The following is a 20,375-nucleotide window of genomic DNA, read 5'->3' on the forward strand; positions in this document are numbered from 1 at the left end:
GGGGTGCTTTTTGACAGGAACTGGTTTCTTTGGGATCATGCTCCCAAACTGGGCAAGATATTTACAGAGTCTAGGGAAGACACTGATTTCATAAAGCTGTAGGTGAAAGGGTCTGACTGCCTAGGATTGAGTGAACTGATGAATACGGTTACAATTTTTTGGTTGTCTGAAATATTACTGGCTTTGGGGGAGGGTACAGATCAGTGGTGGAGTACATGCCTAGCATGCATGGCATGCGTGAGGGCCTGGGTTCAATCCCCAGTACCTCCACTAAAACAAACAAGCATAATCCACCCCCCCCCAAAAAAGGTGAGTGAAATATCATTGGCTTTTGATCTACGTTTTAAATTGACCTGTTTACCAAATGTTTGTCTCCCTATCAGTATTGTCCCTGAAATTTAGGATAGAAAGAGAATGCTCTAATGGAGCTGTCAGAGCATAACTACTCACGATGGATAACAACGTTCTAAGCCATTTGCTAAAAGCACACGTATGACGCTTGTGTAACAGTTGGATATAAGTGATAAAATGTATGGTCTATTAAGTGCTTCCCCGTTAACACACCTCTGAGCCTGTTCATAATGTCAGATTAGTCTCCCCCACCCCCGCCCCCTGGATAACTAGGCAGATACAAAGGAGGCCTGGCACCAAGGGACACGACCTGAACCTGGGGCCAGAGCCAGCACCCCAGCACCCACAGACAGGTATTTTGATCACCCATGCTTTCTACTGAGAGGTTTGTAAACAAATGGGGAAATGATGGAAAAATCTACACATAGTGAGGTATGGGGAAGTCATTCTGGCTTATGCATGGTTTGACTTAAGCTTTACTAACCAGAGCGGCCTGCCTTATGGCCTTTTGGACATGCATTAATACATCTGCTTTGGCCTTAAGGAGGAGAATGCAGCTGAAGGTCAGAAGGGAGTGGCTGTGGTTCAGATGTCCAGGGTGGAATTGGGTGGCCACTGTGGGTGTGATTTTGGCTATCTTCCTGTATTGCTGAGAACTCTTAATCTTCTGGGCTGTATCATACTCAGGATGTCACTGGACATTTTCAAAGCTGTGTCTGCTGGCAGATGGCATCTGCAACCTTATGACTTGAGGGTCTCCTCTTGTAACTGCCAGCTAAAAACTGGCACTCACCAGCCACCTCTACAAGGATTACATCACGGGCCACTGCAGCCACTGACCTTCAACAGACCCTGAGAGGAGTTCAGGGTGGAGACCAGGCATGGGGTGCTCTGTGCTCTGGGAAAAACTGGCAGAACACGCCTTCAGAGGGTTAGATATTTTCAGGTTTTCTGAGCCCAAATTCTTGCATCTCCTCAGATCTAGAAAAGCTCTACAACCATTAACAGTGACATCTGCTCCTGTCTAGCAGCAAAGCCTCTGTCTAAACGTGGGCTTGACTGCACGCACCCCCGTCGCTCTAATCATGTATGGCACTGCCCTTCCCCCACCCCTCTGGAGCAGTTCATCAGAGCTGAGGGGCTGTCTCCCAGGCCACAGTCCTCATTTTGTCCCAAATAAAACTTAACTCACCACTCTCATGTTGTGCAACTTTATTTCAGCTGACAGTTCTGGCGACCACACAGGGACCCAGAGTGGACATCTCGCCCTTGCCTGAACTCTACGAGGAGATGGGGCCTCGCTGCCAGGAGAGGCCTCCTGGGCCCGTCCGCCTCCTCGGAGAGGCCACACGGATTCGGGTGAGTCTCCTGGTTCTTGGATCTCCCACACTGGCTGATGGTGCTGAGCTTTATTTGGCGGTGTGTAACAGGTACCTGGCCCCTCAGCTGAAAGACACTGGGGGGAACACCCACTCAGCTGAGAGACACTGGGAGTGGGAACAGGCTGGGTTTGGTCAGTTAGAAAGGGACTGAGCCGCCTGGTCTGAGTGGTTAGGGAAGAGGCGGATCTGCTACTTTCCCTCAATTTGTCTACCTCAGTAGAATTTGTCAGGATAAAACTGAAAATATTACATGAAGGCTTTTGCTCCCAAGAAGAGGGACAGGACTCCTCCCGGTCAGCTCTGCTTTCTCGGGCACCTGAGAAATTTACGGGAGTGGTGGAGGCAGAGTCCTCCTACGCTGGTCCCGTAGGGAAACCCACTCATTAATTCAGAGACTCGCTCACCCAGGAGTCGTGTCAGAACTGTCTGTTCAGTGACTCGAGCACCCGTGGTGGTCTCAGACCATCGAAGGGAGATCCGAGCCCTTTGAGAGGGCTGGGGCGGCTCTTGGGTGATGCCTAGGGGAGTTAAGCTCACCAGCAGCACACTGGCCACCACACGATTTCATTAATAAACTTTATCCCTGACAAATTCAACTTTAAAGTGGGAAATAGTAAAAAGCCAGCCTCCGACTAACACCCCAGCCAGGTGTATGTACGTACAAAACTTACACTCGCAAGTACTTACTTAATTGGGAATTAAAGGAAAACTTTGCCTTGAAAATGCCAAAGCAGGCTCTTTATTGTGTACACAGCTGGTAGTGAACGCTAGCTTGGCGGGGGGAGGGGGGACTTCAGAATTCTGACCCTGAGAGGACAAGTCCTTCTGGGAGAACTTGCTCTTCTCTCCCTGTGGCCTGAGACCAGGGCCTCAAGGACACTCATCTAGACCGTCTCTAATTCCTGAGAGTATGGCGGGGGGCGGGGGGCGGGGGGCATGAATCACTATCACAACAAAGAAGACAAAGCTGTGAGATTTCTGGTTGCGTCTGCCTATGTCTTTGTGTGTATTATATATATAATATGTTATATGTCTTTACTTTTGGATGGTAGTATCAAATTAATTTATAAACCAGCTCTACTTAATTAGCTTAAAGGAAATTTAGTGCCTATATCGATTCTTAGAAATATGAATGAATTTCAGGTTCATGTGAACTGGGAAATAGTATTACATTAATACCTCGTATTAAAGTTTGCTGATTCTAATTAATATAGACATGTATTTAGAACTATCAACATTAAGTATAATACTTTTATTGTATTTAGGTTTAATAGAAATAAGATATTACTTAGGAATAATTAGTTTAGAAATGTCTACTTAAAAATAATCTCTCCAGGTATCTGGTAACTTAAAATTTTAGAATGGTGCTCAATTAAGTTAAATGATGGAAGTTCATTGAATAGCTAGGTCATTTCCAAATAAAGTAAGACACTGAAATATTAATCACTGAACACTGGCTTCCTTTACGGAGGAACTGAAAGTATTTAGGGCTATTAATAAATGTTTGGTGCCAAACATATTTTCTATAAAGAAGCATATTTTTACAAATTATTATTGGTATTTATGTTTGCTAGTCTACAGAATGCTAGTGTAAAACACAGCTCATAATTGCTTACTCCTTAGTTTTCACTAGGAATTAAGGTTTTTAAGAGTTGAGGATTGTAATTTAAATATGTAATTAAAGCTATTAAAAATAAACATTTCAGTAAATAGTAGGAAAGTAGAATATGTATTTTCAGTAAAAAAGTCATGAGGAATGGAATTGCATTTTGTTAAAAGATAAAGTAGATTCATCCTAGAGCTGGCTGTTTCTGGATGGAAAAAAATAAGGGACAAACTAATATGGATACAGAAAATGATGGAAAGTTTGTGGAAAAAGAACCCTGAGAAAACAGTTTTGTGCACTGGTCAGGACTAGCTAAGTTTAGAATAAATTTAGCTGAATAAATGAATTTTTAAAGCAAGCTGGTGTAAAACTTGAATTTAGTCTTTCTGCTGAAGACAAGTTTTTTAAAAATGTTAAGCTGCTTTTGATAAAATATTGTAAAGTTTCTCTTACCTTTAAGTGGAAATCTGTTAAAACTTTCCATATTTGCCTTTGAAATCTTTCATCAGCTTGGTTAAGTTAAGTATTGTTTCCACAGTGACCTATGATCCTATCTGACCAAGTGTTTTAAGACCTTTTGGTCTCAAATCAAATTGTAATGAAGTTTCTTTGACCTCCAGCTAGCTCTGGGATGCTTCAAAGGACCCCTGAAACATCCCAAAGAGACATAATAAACTAACTAGGTTCATTTCGCATGTTAAATGGGAAGTATTGTCAAATGACTAATAAATCTTATTAATATAAATATTCTAGAAATTATAAGGGATTCCTTAAAAATCTGGTATGTCCTGGTTATGTCATAGTTCTGGTTATCTTAAAATGTCTGTCAGAGCAGTAACTAAATTTCTTTCTCTGTAATTAGATTTTAAACGAGCCTTAAGGCTTTTGCGAATCACAGTTCTGGCTTTATTCTGACTCCTTTGCAAAAATTCTTCCTCTTTACGATTTGTAGAAAGGACTTTTTGATAAGTACAGGTTGCTGAACTGTGGTAAGAAGTGAACGAATTCTAATGGAAAACCTGACGGCTTCATAAAACTTAACAGAAAGGATTAGTTACATAGGATTGAATGAACTGGTGAATATGGTTATAATTTTATGGTTTCTGTCTGAAACATTACTGGCTTTTAAACTGTGTTTTCCAGATATAAAGAAACCCTTCCCATCAAGCTAATTATGACTTTAATTCGGTAAATTAAACCTTTGTAAGCAGAACTGAAACATTTTATCTTTTCTAGCTGATTCCTCCAGAGACTGTAAACTCTTAGTTTCCCAGAAGCTTCAAAAGGCAAATTAGGAAGGCTACCTCCTAACAAGGGCAGGCATCTCAAAGGCATTTTGGGGACCAGGAAAAGAGAGGAATTCACCTAAACCTGTAAGGCAAAATCTGACAAGCCCTTGGCTTAGGTTTCCTGGCCCTGAGAGGCCTTTTTAGAAATTCAACCTGAGATGCCTTATAAAAGTTCCAGGAAAGCCAATCAGAGGGAAAAAAGAAAAGAAAAATCTGTATGATCAATTATACTTATATAACTTATCAGGCCAAGTTTGTTGAAACCAGACTTATTTTGCAACCAAATCAGTCTTAATTTGGTTTTATTTGGTAGAAATGAGGGTAATTTAAAGAGAAAAAGATTACGTTTTGGTAAATTATTAAACGCTAATTGTGTTAATGGAGGACTGGATTTGCTGCCTAGGACTCACTCCCCAGACAGCTCCTTGCTGTTATGTTACATTAGTGTAAGTTTAACTGAATTTTTAAAAGGAACACTCTACATTTGTTTCTGAAGCTTATCTCAGTAATCTGCCTTTGGATGAAGATCAGATGTCCCTCGACCTGCAACCAGTGTTTTATATACTGGAAAGGACCTAATTTAAAGGACTGTCCCCAACCTAGATGAAAGGATCTTTATCAGGTACTCCTAACTACTAACTCATGCACAGCAGAACTGAAGGGAATGGACTCTTGGATTAACTTCCACTTGCAAAGGGCCCCTGCACTGGACTGGCCTATAGAGAGAGGACTGCTGACCTCAAAATCTCCTTAAAACACGGCTCAAAGGAGAAGCTACCAGACCAGGATGAGAAGACGACATCTGAGGTATAGAGTCCAGGCCTGTAGACCAGTTACCTTGAATATTGCTCACACCTCTGCTTATAAACTAAATGTATTTCAAAATCTTATGCAGAGTTAAAGTTAATCCAATTGTCAGGTTTATGGTCAATTACCTCTACCCAGTACTTCTGGGTTACCTCTGGATTTCCCTCCTCCAAGGCTCTAACTGAATGACCCTTAGGACATTTATTCTAGAAGAAAAGAAATTATAGTTATGGTCAGGTCACTATTGATATTACCAGGTGGGATCCCCTCACCTGGCCAATTAATAATACCTGCTCTGACCCTGGCCATAAATATATTTTCTTTTAGAGTTACTCAAACTCAAGCGATAAGCAAAATTTCAGCCAAGGAACATAGCTTCCTTCGATTGTTTGATGGACTTATGTGGTTAACACCAGGCTATGATCATTTAAGTTTAAAGACTCCTTCTATGTTTGGAATAATTAAACTATACTCATAACACCAGGACATTGGGCTGGGTGTCTTATCAATGCCTGTGTGACATTTTCCTTAAAGATAAGGATTGGTACAGAACAGACTGTAAGTCAGAAGACTCGGGGATATACCAGGCCACACCTAATGTTAGTTCTTGGCTTAAATTCTCTCTCATGACCTTACTAATACTGCTAGCTATATTATGTCTGTTTTGCCTGTTTTGCAAAATTATTTCTTGCATTACCAAACGTGTCACTGAGCCTCTGATAAAATGATGACCAGGTGACCTGAAGCAGTTAAGCCAATGTATATTTGTATGAGGTAAATGACTGTCATAGTGTAACTCTGGACATGGAAAGAAGCAACAAGACGGAATTTCTTTTTATCTGGACCATGACAGACCAGTGAAACAGGTGGCCCAGAAAGGTTTGGCTACTGTTAAGTAACAGCAAACTGTGTAGCCTATCAGCGAAATCTTGCCCTGACCTAGGAATAAGCATTCCTAGTACCACGGAATGAAATGGTCATGAAAATGCTTCCCCAGCCACGATCAAATTTATTACCAAAGGGGTTCTACCAACTAAACACTGGCACTCACTGTCTTAACGCTTTAGAGGCAATCACCTTGGCACTTGCCGCCTACCTGTACAAGGATTAAATCATGAGCTGCTGCAGCCACTGACCTTCATTCAACACACCTTGAAAGGAGTCCAGGATGGAGATCAGGAATGAGGTCTCTCTGCTCTGAGAAAACTGGCAGAACAGGTCTTCAAACAGATATTTTCAGAATTTATGAGCCCAAAGTCTTGCGTCTCCTCATATCTAGAAAAGCACTACAATCATTAACAGTGACATCTGCTCCTCCTGACTAGCAGCAAGCCTCTGCCTAAATGTGTGCCTGAATGCACGCACCTGCCTTCCACTAAAATCATATATAATACTTAACTCCCCGCTACCCCCGGAGCAGCTCCTCAGAGCTATCGCAAATGCTGTCTCCCGGGCTACAGTCCTCATTTTGTCCCAAACTGAACTAAACTCGCAACTCTCACATCCTGTGATTTTATTTTAGTCAATATAACTTAAAATTTTTAGACAATAAAACTGTTTCAGATCAGATGTTAGCAGAAAAAAGGAGACGTGTAGTAGCCCATAGTTCTTATCACATATATGTTGATACCACATCCAAAGTGAAAACCTACTAGGTAAACGTACACAACTGGCTGCCTGGCTACAAGTCTTCTGTAAAGTGCCAGGTCCAGACTGCTTTTCAGGCTTATGCTCCTGAATCCTCACGGAATGAGAAAGGTCTTATCCTACAAGACCCAGATCTAGGACTTGGAACTTGGGAATATTTCCAATTCAGTGTCCATTCCCCAAACTGAGGTAGGACTATGCCCTGTTTCAGTAGGAAGTAACCAGAGTGGTTGTCACCTCATTTCCTGGGAGATTTAGGGAAGTATCAAACAGGATTGGAGACTGAAACTAAATTCTTCTGCTGAGCTCACGATTAACCTAACTAAAACATTGCTCCCCTTCTGTCCAACACCTGTCCTCCAGATTGGGGAGGAGCAAAGAAAATGGGGAGGGGGCAAGGCCTGAAACCCGACATCAAGGACAGAAAGAAATGAGATAAAAAACATTGCATGGAGATTAAACAACATGCTATTAAAAAAAAAATCAATGGGTCAATGATAAAATCAAAGGGGAAATTAAAAAATACCTTAAGACAAATGACAATGAAAACACAGTCACATAAAACCTATGAATTGCAGCAAAAGCAGTCCTAAGAAGGGAGTTCATTGTGACACAGAGCAAAAAAGAACAATCTCAAAAAGAAAAACCTAACCTACCACCTAAAAGAATTAGAAAAAGAAGAACAAACAAAACCCAAAGTTAGCAGAAGGAAAGATCAGGGAGGAAATAAATAAAACAGACATCAAAAAACTAAGAGCTGTTTTTTTTTTTTTTTTTTTTTTTGAAAGAGTAAACAAATCCAACAAACCTCTGGCTAGGCTGACCAAGAAGGAGAGAGAGAGAGGACCCAAATAAAGAAAAAAAAATGAAAGAGGAGAAATTACAACAATACCAAAGAAATCCAAAAAGCCATAAGAGAATACTATAAACAATTATATGCCCAGAAGAAATGGACAAGTTTCCAGAAACATACTGTCTACCAAAACTGAATCAAGAAATAGGTAATTTGAACAGACTGATTACTAGAAGTGAAACAATCAGTAATAAAAAACTCCCTGCAGACAAAGTCCAGGACCAATGGCTTCACTGGGGAATTCTACAAAACCTATCAAACATACAAAGAACTTATACTGATCCTCCTCAAACTCTTCCAGAAGACTGATGACCAAACTCATTCTGTGAAGCCACCACTACCCTGATTCCAAAACCAGACAAAGACACTACCAAAAAAGGAAATTACAGGCCAATATCTTTGAATATAGATGCAAAAATTCTCAATAAGATATTAGGAAACCAAATCCAACAACATATAAAAAAGATCATACACTATGATCAAGTCAGGTTCACTTGAGGGGTCACATGGATGGTTCAACATATGCAAATTGTTCAGTGTGATACAACACATTAAAAGGACAAAAAAACCACATGATCATCTCAACAGATGAAGAAAAAGCATCTGATAAAATTTAACATCCATTCATGATAAAACTCTTACCAAAGTGAGTATAGAGGGTACATACCTCAATATAATAAAAGCTATAAATGAGAAACCCACAGTCAACATGAACACTCAGTGGTGAAAAGCTGAAAGCAAGCCTTCCCAGCAAAATCTGGAACAAGACAAGGATGCCCACTCTCACTTCTAATCAACATAGTATTGGAAGACCTAGCCATAGTAATCAGACAAGAAAAAAGTGATCCAAACTGGAAGGGAAGAGGTAAAATTGTCACTATGTGAAGATGACATAACACCACATACAGAAAACTCTAAAAACTCTACAGGAAAACTACTGGAACTGATAAATGAATTCAGCAAGGTAGCAGGTTACAAAAATGCAAGAAATTGGTTGCATTTCTTTACACTAACAATGAAATATCAGAAAAGTGAAAAGAAAATCCCTTTTTAAAATCCTGTTAAAAAAATAAATTACTTATTTTACAGGAATAAACCTGACCAAACAGATGAAGACTTATACGCTGAGAACTATAAAACATTGATAAAGACTATTAATGACTTAAACAAATGGAAAGATATCTTATGCTCTTGCATTGGAAGAATTTATATTGTTAGAATGGCCACACTACTCAAAACAATTTACAGATTTAATGCAATACCTATCAAATTACCCAGGACATCTTTCACAGAAATAGAACAAATAATAATCCTAAAATTTACAAGGAATCACAAAAGACCCAGAATTGTCAAAGCAATATTGAAGAAACGAATGAAGCTGGAAACAACGCTCCCAGACTTTAGACAATACTACAAAGCTATAGTAATCAAAACAGCATGGTTTTGACACAAAAAGAGATATATGGATAATGGAACAGAATTGAGTGTTATAATACATACCTTCAGTCAATTAATCTTCTACAAAGGAGGCAAGAATATATAAGGAAGAAAGTGGTGTTGGGAAAGGTAGACAGCCACATGTAAACCAAGCTCTCACATCATACAGAAAAATAAACTCAAAATGACTTAAGGACTTATAAATTTAAGACAGGACACAATAAATCTCCTAGCAGAGAAAATAGGTCAGTCTACCAAAGCAACAAAAATAAAAGCAACAAGAAACAAATAGGACCTAAGTAAACTTACAAGCTTTTGCACAGCAAAGGAAGGTATAAAAAAACTAAAAGACCATCTACAAAATGGGAGAAAATACTTGCAAATGATGTAACTGACAAAGGCTTAATTTCCAGAATATACATACAGCTCACATAACTGAATAACAAAAAAGTAAACAACCCAACAACAAGTTCATACTGTGTAGCACAGGGAACCATATTCAATATCTTGTAGTAACTTATGGTGGAAAAGAGTATGAAAATGAATATATGTATGTTCCTATATGACCAAAATATTGTGCTGTACACCAGAAATTAACACACTGTAAACTGACTATACTTAAATAAAAATATATTTAAAAAATAAAATTGCATCCCCCAAAATAAAATACTTAGGAATAAATCTGATCAAGGAAGTGAAAGACTTATATGTGGACAACTACAAAACGCTGACTAAAGCAATTAAAGATGACTTAAAGAAATGGAAAGATAGCCCATGTTCTTGGATTAGAAGAATTAATATTGTTAAAATGGCCATACTACCCAAAGCAATCTACAGATTTAATGCAGTCCTTATTAAATTACCCAGAACACCTTCCACAGAATTAGAACAAACAATCCTAAAATTTTATATGGAATCAAAAAAGACCCAGAATTGCCAAAGCATTACTGAAGAAAAAGAAGGAAGCTGGAGGAATAACCGTCCCAGACTTCAGACAATACTACAGAGCTACAGTAATTAAAACAGCATGGTGTTGGTACCAAATCAGACATATGGATCAGTGGAACAGAACAGAGAGCCCAGAAATAAACCCACAAACTTTTGGTTAGTTATTCTTTGACAAAGGAGGCAAGAACATACAATGGAGTAAAGACAGTCTCTTCAGCAAATGGTGTGGGAAAACTGGACAGCAGCATGTAAATCAATGAAGTTAGAATATTCCCTCACACCATACACAAAAATAAACTCAAAATGGCTTAAAGACTTAAACATAAGACAAGACACTATAAACCTCTTAGAAGAAAGTATAGGCAAAACATTATCTGACATAAATCTCAGAAATGTTCTCCTAGGGCAGTCTACCCAAGCAACAGAATAAAAGCAGAAATAAACAAATGGGACCTAATCAAACTTACAAGCTTTTGCACAGCAAAGGAAACCATAAGCAAAAGAAAAAGACAACCTACAGCATGGGAGAAAATATTTGTAAAATATGAGACTGACAAGAGCTTAATCTCCAGAATATATAAACAGCTCATACAACTTAATAAGAAAAAAACAAATAATCCAGTCCAAAAATGGGCAGAAGGCCTAAAAAAGCAATTCTCCAATGAAGACATAATACGAATGGCCAATAAGCACACACAAAAAAGCTCAATATCGCTAATTATGAGAGAAATGCAAATCAAGACTACAATGAGGTATCACCACACACCAGTCAGAATGGCCAGCATTCAAAAGTCCACAGACAATAAATGCTGGAAAGGGTGTAGAGAAAAGGGAATCCTCCTACACTGTTGGTGGGAATATGTTTGGTGTAGCCATTATGGAAAACAGTATGGAGATTCCTCAAAAAACTAAAAATAAACTTACTGGTAAATATGATCCAGCAATCCACTCCTGGGCATATATCCAGAGGGAACCTTAATTCAAAAAGACACATGCACCCCAGTGTTCATAGCAGCACTATTTACAATAGCCAAGACATGGAAACAACCTAAATGTCCATCGACAGATGACTGGATAAAGAAGTTGTGGTATATTTATACAATGGAATACTATTCAGCCATAAAAATAATAAAACAATGCCATTTGCAGCAACATGGATGAACCTGCAGAATGTTATTCTAAGTGAAGTAAGCCAGAAAGAGAAATAAAAATACCATATGACATCAGTTATGTGAGGAATCTTTAAAAAAAAAAAACCCAAATGAACTTACTTACGAAACAGAAACAGACTCAGACATAGAAAACAAACTGGTTACAGGGGAGCGGGGGAAGGGGATGGGAAGGGATAAATTGGGAGTTTGAGATTTGCAGATACTAACTAATATATATAAAATAGATAAATAACAATTTTGTACTGTATAGCACAGGGAACCATATTCAATATCTTATAGTAACATGGTAAAGAATATGAAAACGAATATATGTATGTTCCTATATGACTGAAGTATTCTGCTGCACACCAGAAATTGATACAACATTGTAAGCTAACTATACTTCAATAAAAATACATTTTAAAAAAAATGAGCAGAAGACCTAAACATTTTTTCAGTGAAGACATACAGACAGTCAACAGGCACATGAAAAAATGCTCAATATTGCTAATTATCAGAGAAATGCACATGAAAACTACAATGAGGTATCACCTCACACCAGTCAGAATGGCCATCATTCAAAAGTCCACAAACAATAAATGCTGGAAAAGGTGTAGAGAAAAGGGAACCGTCCTACACTGTTGGTAGGAATGTAGTTTGGTGTAGCCGTTATGGAAAACAGTATGGAGATTCCTTAAAAAATTAAAAATAGACTTACCATATGATCCAGCAATCACTCCTGGCCATATATCCAGAGGAAACTCTTAATTTGAAAAGACACACGCACCCCAGTGTTCATAGCAGTACTGTTTACAATAGCCAGGACACGGAAGCAACCTAAATGTCCACTGACAGATGACTGGATAAAGAAGTTGTGGTATAAATATAGTGGAATACAACTCACCCATAAAAAATAATAAAATAATGGCATTTGCAGCAACATGGATGGACCAGGAATATGTCATTCTAAGTAAGCCAGAAAGAGAAAAAAAAAAAAAAAACGGTATGATATCACTTTTATGTGGAATCTAAAAAAAATGGCACAAATGAACTTATTTGCAAAACAGACTCACAGACATAGAAAACAAACTTATGGTTATTGGAGGGGGAAGCGACAAATTAGGATTTTGGATTAGCTGATAAAAACTACAACATATAAAATAGGTAAACAAGTTCCTACTGTATAGCACAGGGAACTATAATGTCTTGTAATAACCTATAATTAAAATGAATATACATAATACATGTATAACTGAATCACTATGCTGTACACCAGAAACTAACACAATATTGTAAATCAACTATACGGAGTCAATTAAAAAGAAACAGGGAAGGTGGTGGAATTGTAACTGGCAGGACCCTGTGGGGCCTTTCTGGGACAGAGCCCTCCCCCACGTCCTCTGCTGCAGCTCCTCTCTGACCTACCCAGATGACAGTATCTCGTGCCCATGTCCTGAGTTTTTCAGATGCTAAAACCACCACCAAAGGGGAGAAATTAACTACTCGATGATTATGAGCACGGAGCTCCCCCAGCTCTTCTGCCGCCCAAGGACTGACTACCAACCAATCCGAGAACTGTGCACAGCTGATCTCAGACCCTGGGACGCCCCATCTCATCTTGCTTTTGAAAAGGCTTGGCTGAAACCCTTCAGGGAGTCTGGGGTGTTGGGGGCATGAGCCATCCATTTTCAATAAACCTTTCTTTGCTCCAAATTCTGAAGTTTTGGTATTTTTGGCCTCACCGTGTGTCTGGCACATGAACTTGCAGAGTGCCAACTACCTGCCAGGCATGTTAGAAGATGGAGATATGGTGGCAAACTAACACTGTCTACTTAAGGGCTGCCTCCCAAGCTTACATTTGGGGCTGGGGGAGGAGACTGACATAAACAGCTCTGCGATGCTTTGTCTGCAAAAGGGGACCAGAGTGACGGGAGACGCCTTTGAGCAGAGACCTGAAGGAGGAGAGGGGACCCACCCCATGACTGCCCATCTAGGAAGGCTGCCTGGTCAAGAACTTGGGGGGTGGGGTGCTCGCTGAAGGGCCTTCGGGGGCCGGGGTCCAGGCTGCGAGGCCTTGTAGATGGTGGTGAGGACTTGGGATTTTATGTGAAGCTGCCTGAAAGCCACGAGCCAGGCTTCACAGGGTCAGGTTCACTTTACTAGAGGATCTTTCTGGAGAATGGATGGGGGATGAGGATGCCAAAGTGGAAACGACAGCCAGGATGCAAGGCCTACAGAAGCAACCACCTCTGGAGTGACAAGGGTCGCAGCTGTCGCACCTGCTCCACCCAGGGGAGGACGTCAGGTGTGTGGACAGATGTGTGCCTGAAAGATGCCTCACCTGTCAGGGGTGTCCGTCCCACTGTCCTGCTGGCAGGGTGGGTAGGGGAGCTGTGTGTGGAACTGAGGCTGAGCTCTGCTGCTGTGTAAGTCACCAACTCAGGACAAAGCCAGGTCCGGAGACTCGCGTCACCCTGGAAGGTGAAACCTCCCGCACCCAGCCAGGGCCTGCTCTCAGAGGGCAGCAGAGCCGCACCGCAGTGCCATCGACCTGGGACCTCCCTTTCCGTCCCACAGGGGACCTGGCTCAGAGTGTGGCGGGCCCCTTCCTGGGGCTGCACAGAGCTTGCAAACCTGAGTCCGTGTGAGGTCAGGAGAAGCAGAACCAAAACACCGCGTTAGTGAGGGTGCTACCCTCCAGAACGAGAAGGCTGCAGAGAACCAGAAATTTCAAAATTGGATTTGCATAGGCGCCAAAGGTTACGGATTCTGGCCAGGCAAACTTAGCCTCCCCCAAGCTCCACAACAAAGCCCTTGTTTCCAGGGAGGAGACAGGGCGGGAAGGGCCTGAGAATGAATAAATGATCATGTTTCCGATAGGGTGGACCTGGCAGGCCCAAAGGAGAGGCCACAGCTCAGCGCAGATCGCCTATTAATATTTAATCCCTACCAGGCCGAGGTCTGAAGATGAAACAGGAGGCAGTGTTTGCTGTGTTCAGACACCGGGAGCTGCAGAGAACCCTCAGCCGCCCTGTTCTGGCGCACGTGACCCTTGAGACAAAGAGGGAACGTGCATCAGAGGGGTCCCCCTGCCCCCCGCCTGCTCGACAGGGGGTCTCTGCTGCATGAACACTCGCCCTCAGCACAGACTCTGTAGCTTGCAGTCCAGAACCATGCTACACATGGACGTTTATCTTGGGTGGTTTAATAAGCACTTGGCAAATTTGTACGTATTATGGGTACAGAGGCCACAAGACAAGGGCTCGATCCCCAAAGAGCCCAGAGCAGGGCTTCTCCCGGGTTTGCAGGAGACAGTCACTGCAGGGGATTTATACATACGTCAATGAAGCTGAGGAAGAATAAGACACCAGAGACCCAGGACGAGCTCCTGGGTGACAAGGGCCAAGTGCCTAGGGGTCTCCTGGACGTGGTTTGTGTATGTGTTAGAATTAGCTGGGGATGAAAACAATCGCAAGCAACTTTAATATGTGAAAATGCATGCCCTTAAATAACTGTACTGATCTTTTCCTAGAAAGAAGTAAATAGCTGTGGTTAAAAAAAAAAAAAAAAAGGCCTGCCCTTGGGTACATGAGGTTTTGCAAGCGATCAGGTGATCCCAATGCACTTCCAGGGCTGAGAATCAGCAGCTTAGAACCCAGCGGTGACCAGGCCTGGGGTGTGGCGGAAAGCAAGCTGGCTGTCAAGCTAACATTCCTGGGGAGACCATCTGTCGATGTCTCCAGCACAAACCCTGCATCCACGACACAGGATGAGAGCTGCGGAGGGGCCCTGGCACAGAGTATGGCCAGGAGACGCTGATTCTGTGGACATCAGTGACTGAACAGGAGAGCCGTGGCAGGGGACCCTCACCTCAGGGCCTGTCTAGTCAGCCACTGTCCTATTCTCTGGACCAACAAGGCCATGAGTTCTGGTGTTCAGAAGGAAGGCGGTCCATTGGGGACCCCAGAGAACACTCAAAGCCTGTGGTTTCCCCGCACGGTGTCCTGCTTCCCATCCTCCCACAGCAGGGACCGGGGGTCTCCTCAGCTAGGCTAAGAACCTTGAATCTGGTCCAGCCTCCCCTAGGAGGCTCAGACCTCAGGGAGCAGCGATTCATCCCAGGTCCCTCCAGGAACAAGGGACTCCCCGCACCACGCTAATTTCAGCCTTCCACCACCCAGGCAAGACCCGGGCCTCAGATTAAGCCACAGAAACAAATGAGCAATAAGACAGGCCACATTCTGCACTTGTGTGAGCCCCCAGGAGTCTGAAGAGCCCTGGGGATGCCAGGCGCGGTGAGGGAGTCCAGACCGTAGCCAAAGGCCAGCTCCCAACTGCAGCCTGGCCAGGAACTCCGGGTTTGCTGGGTAACACTCGCAAAGGCAACCCATCGCCCACCCCGCAGGCCTCCAATCTCCTACAGCAATCTCAGTACTAAGTAAGCCTTATCAAAACATCCTTAAAAGCAGCAGACGCAGTCCAGGGGCAGTGTTGGCTGGGTGCAGTGGGGAGGATTTGGGTCTCCTTGGCTTCCAAGAGCCCGAGGCCTCTTTCCACCACACTGAAGCTAAAGAGCAGTCTCAGAACTTTGGACGTGAGGTGGGAGAATCACAAAGGGAGGGGCTCCCAGATCCCACCCAGCCGCTGACCGTCCGTGAGGCCCCCGCCTTCCCACGGCCACTGCTCCCCATCTCTCCAGGCTGTGGTCAGGACGGGGCGGGGAGACAGCAAGCAAGCATCTAGCCCAGGGCCCGACACCGAGAAAGTACTTGAAAATTTTGATTTCCTTCCTGTTTTCAATTCAGTATTTTAAAATTTTACTTTTCAATAGATAGCACATTCATGCAGTTCAAAAATTTTAAGAAAGGATCCTGTCACAGTGGTCTCTCACAGCCTTGTCCCCACCCCCACAGTAACTCTATAATCTGTTTTTTAGAGGGTATCCCTTCAGACTCCCTGTATGCATTTATAAGCAAATATGAAGAGAGATTTCTCTGATTTTAGACAAAAATTTAGTCTGTTATGGGGAGGGCATAGCTCACTGGTAGAGCGCATGCTCAGCATGCATGAGGTCCTGGGTTCAATCCCCAATACCTCCATTAAAAAAGAAAAAATCTAGACCGTTCCTTACACTGCCCCACACTAGCTCTGTTTTCACAGCCACCTGGCATTCGGCCATGTGGCTGGACCACTGGCTATTTACTCCACGTCCTCCAGTGCAGGGCAGGGCAGGGTGGTCTCGGGTCCTGCCCCTTTCCGTAGCCCTTTCACAGCCACAGGAGTGAGCCGTGCGGTCAGAGTCCACCAGTGGGTGATGCTCAGGAAGTGTTCAAATGTTTTCACATCGCAAAGATCTTAAAGCCAAGATGTCCTTTTACGAAAAGCGTTCAACGAGCAGGAGCGCTCTTGCCTGGGGATTCAGAAAGGCCGGGGCGTGACCTGTCAGGCACAGCCCCCTAGGCAGCCAGGCAGAGCAGCCTGGGTGTGTCTCCCGAGCCTGGGCCATCTCCTTCCCTGTGGCAAAGGTCCCCCGGGCCAGGCCCAGGGCCTCTAAGCTGGACTCGGAGCTCGGTTTCAATGGACACTGATGTGGCTGCTGGGAAGGATGATTTAGAAAAGCAAGGGCCAGCCTCTTCTTACTCTGCTTTCTGGAGGTGCTCAGAGTAGGGCAGGGTTGGGAGATGACACGGGGACTCAGTGTAACATCAGAGCCCATCAGATGGAGGCTGAGCTGCCGGGAGAGGGGAGGCTGTCAGGCAGGCTTCTAAGCCTGCTGAGCTTGGCAGGAAAATGGCTTTTTACTGACAGCTTTTAGCTCAGGTGCTGTTTCCCTGGAAGCCAGCAAAAACATTTGCCATGGTACAAAGAAAAGAAACAGCTTTCAAAAAAAAAAAAAAGAAAAAAGAAAACAGTTTTCAAAATGTCTATCACTGAATATGAAAATGAATTTGAAGCCAGTATTTGGACTGCTCTGTGCCTAAAGTTGTTCAAAGATTTAGATGGCTGGACTGCTAACTCTCATTTCTAGGGAACCACTGACAAAAAAGACCAGAGAGGAGGGCAAAGGGTGACGCAAGGGTATTAGCACAGGGTTAGTTACAACAGCAAAACCCACAACCCGAACGGGCCTCTACTAGGGAAATGGGTAAATAAACTGTACCTAATGGCAGAATGTTATAAGGCCACTGAAATCTTGTTTTCAAAGAATATTCACTAACGTGGGGGAAATGGAGTACGTTAAAGAGAACAAAAGCAGAAAATAAAACCACGCACCGGCCAGGCCCCACGTTTGGGATCACATACATGCGAACAGGCTGGGAGGCCTGTCAGCTGTGATATACAAGTAACTTTTACTTTCTTCATATTTTTTCTAATTTTCTACAATGAATGCATATTAATTAAAAATGGGGGGGGCCTCCATTCAATAGCATCTGTTTTTAAAAGTAGGTAACAACAGATGTGTGGTAATGCAGGGGTTAAACAGAAAACTCTCTCCCAAATGAAGAACTCTCCAGAGAAGTCTTTCTGATTATCTCAAGAACTGCATTCTGTTCTGCAAAGTCCCAACCGCGGCTTCAGATGGCTATCAACATACAGCAAGAGTGTCATCACCACAGAAGAGTCTGTCTCCGGCCGCGTGAAGAGCCGTCCTCAGACCGCAGGGATCGGCGCCACGCTGGGAGGACTGGAGAAGCTCCCGGCTGGGCCTCAGACCGGGGCTGTAATTTCATTAGCTTACTTTTCCTACACACATCATGTCAGATAGTGCCTTTTTTCCCCCCAAAGCCTGAATTCAAAGCTTTTCTGCATCAAAGTGTTTCAACAAAAGGATGGTGGTTATAAACCACTTCTCTCTGTCGTTAAGAGACAGCCTGACAGATACAGCTCCCAAGAAGCACTGCATTCCTTTGGGAACTAGTCCGAACCTTTCCCACCCAGCTCGAGAGACTGCTTGTGGACGGGAAAGTGTGCTCATTTAAAGAGTGGGTAGCTTGCTCTGGGGCCACCAGCTGTGTCATTTAGCTGCGTGACCTTGGGCAAGTGACCCTTCCTGAGCCCCAGTTTTATAATTTTGAACAGAAGACATGAGACTATACCACCCAGGAGTCCCTTTCATGCTGGAAGACTAGCACGTGGAGATCTTAACTGAAAAAGGCAAGGCTGTGCGGGACAAACCTTGGCAAAACAGCAAGTATTTTGGAGCGGACCAGGGATGGGAGGGATTAAAAACTCGCTACATGTAGGCTTTCTGATGCACCTGCTGGCGAGTACGGCCACAAAGCCGGAGACAGGATGCCTGATGGCAAGGTAGTCCCCACCACTGTGGGGAACAGAGGGCGAGAGGAACGTAAGGAGGGGGCCCCAGGCTGGGCACGGGGCTGAGCCTCCTCGGGGCCTCAATGGTGGCAAGGCCTCTCCGCCTGGCCCCCTCGGGGACCCACCAGTCCTAAGGAGAGCCCCGCTCTGCTGCCTCGGTAGCTCTGGGGAAACCCCTCCTACGTGTTCCTCCTGCTGGCGCGGGCCTCTTAACAGCCAGCTCTGCTCTCAGTCCCCAGTTTAGATTCGGCCCCAGACTTGGGATTTCCAACAGCCCCCAGGGACTGCTGCCTGTACCCCATGTGTGATGTCCAGGACTGATTGCCCGCCTCTCCTCTCTCTCCTGAATTTCAGACTCATGAGATTTCCGGTCCTCCTACCATTTAGAACTCCTAGTGTCCAACCTAAATGAATGCCCCCAGGAAGAAGAATACAGTGGAAAAATAAAAGACGGTAAGGGCTTTGAGACACAAAGAGGCTCTGACGACAGCACTGAGTCATATTCTGGAAGGCACTCGAGGTGGGAGACACTTCATTCAAAGCCAAACTGAAAGGCTCGATTCTTGCCTTCACTGCGAGGTCAGGTGTCTGAGCACCGATGAGAGGGGCTCCGTCACCCCATCTCGTAGGACAGAAGCCAGTGCTCGGTTGGAGCTGGGCTGCCTGGTAAAGCGTGGGTGCCGGGGAAAGAGCCCGTTTGTCGGTTTCCCTGCTGCAAACCCAAACTGAACAATGAAACTGCACGAACACTTCCGTACTTACAGGCATGGTTTTGTCTCCAAAGAAATAAATGGTCTTATAGCCATCGTTTTCCACGTGTCTCAGGCAGTACCGCTTGTCCCATCCGTCAGGGAAGACATCAAAGCTGATCTGGCCTCCTGCCGAGTGGGGAGGGAGACACACAAGGTCAAAGTGAAAAGGAGGCTGATGACACGTCACTGAAAACAACATGCCGTTCACTCGCGTCATTAACCGGAGTGTCAATGTTATCTTTACTACCCTAGTTTGCTAATTATAATGCTTTTGGGGTAGGTTCTAGAAATTAATTCTTGCATTATGTTTGTTTCCAACATTATTTCACCTAAAATCTAAATAAGAGACTCAGAGTGGGACCCGTATTTGCATCTGAGAGTGCTGCTGTCTACATGAAGCACTGAGCGAACTTCGTGAAAGAGCGGCCATCGGCTTCACTCAGCCTCGCTCACCTTGAGCTGTACCGCACTCTCGGTGGAAAGGCCTGGAAGCGGGCTGCATCCCCGCTCACTGCACAGGAAAATGAAAATCCCACAGAAGGGGATTTACAGGCCGCTTCCTTGGGCAATAAAAACCCCTTCAAAGTTTTGTCAGGAAGATGTTCATCTCCCAGTTCAAGGACACTTAATAAGCCACCCACTCAACTTTTATACAGAATCCCTCTGCATTCTGTTTTCGGGCACGCACATGCTACTGGTAAACGAGGGGGCTTTCAGAACTGGTTCGTCAGCACCCACAGCAGAAATCGGTCAGCTTAAAGCATCTGACAGGCACCTTCCACCAAAGAGCAAGGCAAAGACGTCAGCCCTGCGGGAACAGCTCTGCAGTCACCAG

The 20,375-nt window shown here is 43.7% G+C and overlaps 1 protein-coding gene and 1 long non-coding RNA gene across 2 annotated transcripts in view; one reads left to right on the forward strand and one right to left on the reverse strand.

The window, feature by feature from the left end:
• PMM2 (phosphomannomutase 2) overlaps positions 1-20,375 on the reverse strand; it is a 47,372-nt gene that overhangs the window by 13,710 nt on the left and 13,287 nt on the right. The window contains exon 7 of the mRNA XM_010991307.3: positions 19,551-19,666. Coding sequence (XP_010989609.1) covers positions 19,551-19,666 — 116 coding nt within the window. The remainder of the gene's footprint in view (positions 1-19,550; positions 19,667-20,375) is intronic.
• Positions 463-13,184, forward strand: LOC135319177 (uncharacterized). The gene is made up of 2 exons (XR_010377631.1): positions 463-1,710; positions 5,125-13,184. It is a non-coding gene; the product is annotated as an uncharacterized LOC135319177 (long non-coding RNA).

The sequence above is a fragment of the Camelus dromedarius genome, chromosome 24, assembly GCF_036321535.1.
Source record: "Camelus dromedarius isolate mCamDro1 chromosome 24, mCamDro1.pat, whole genome shotgun sequence".
Lineage (NCBI taxonomy): Eukaryota > Metazoa > Chordata > Mammalia > Artiodactyla > Camelidae > Camelus > Camelus dromedarius.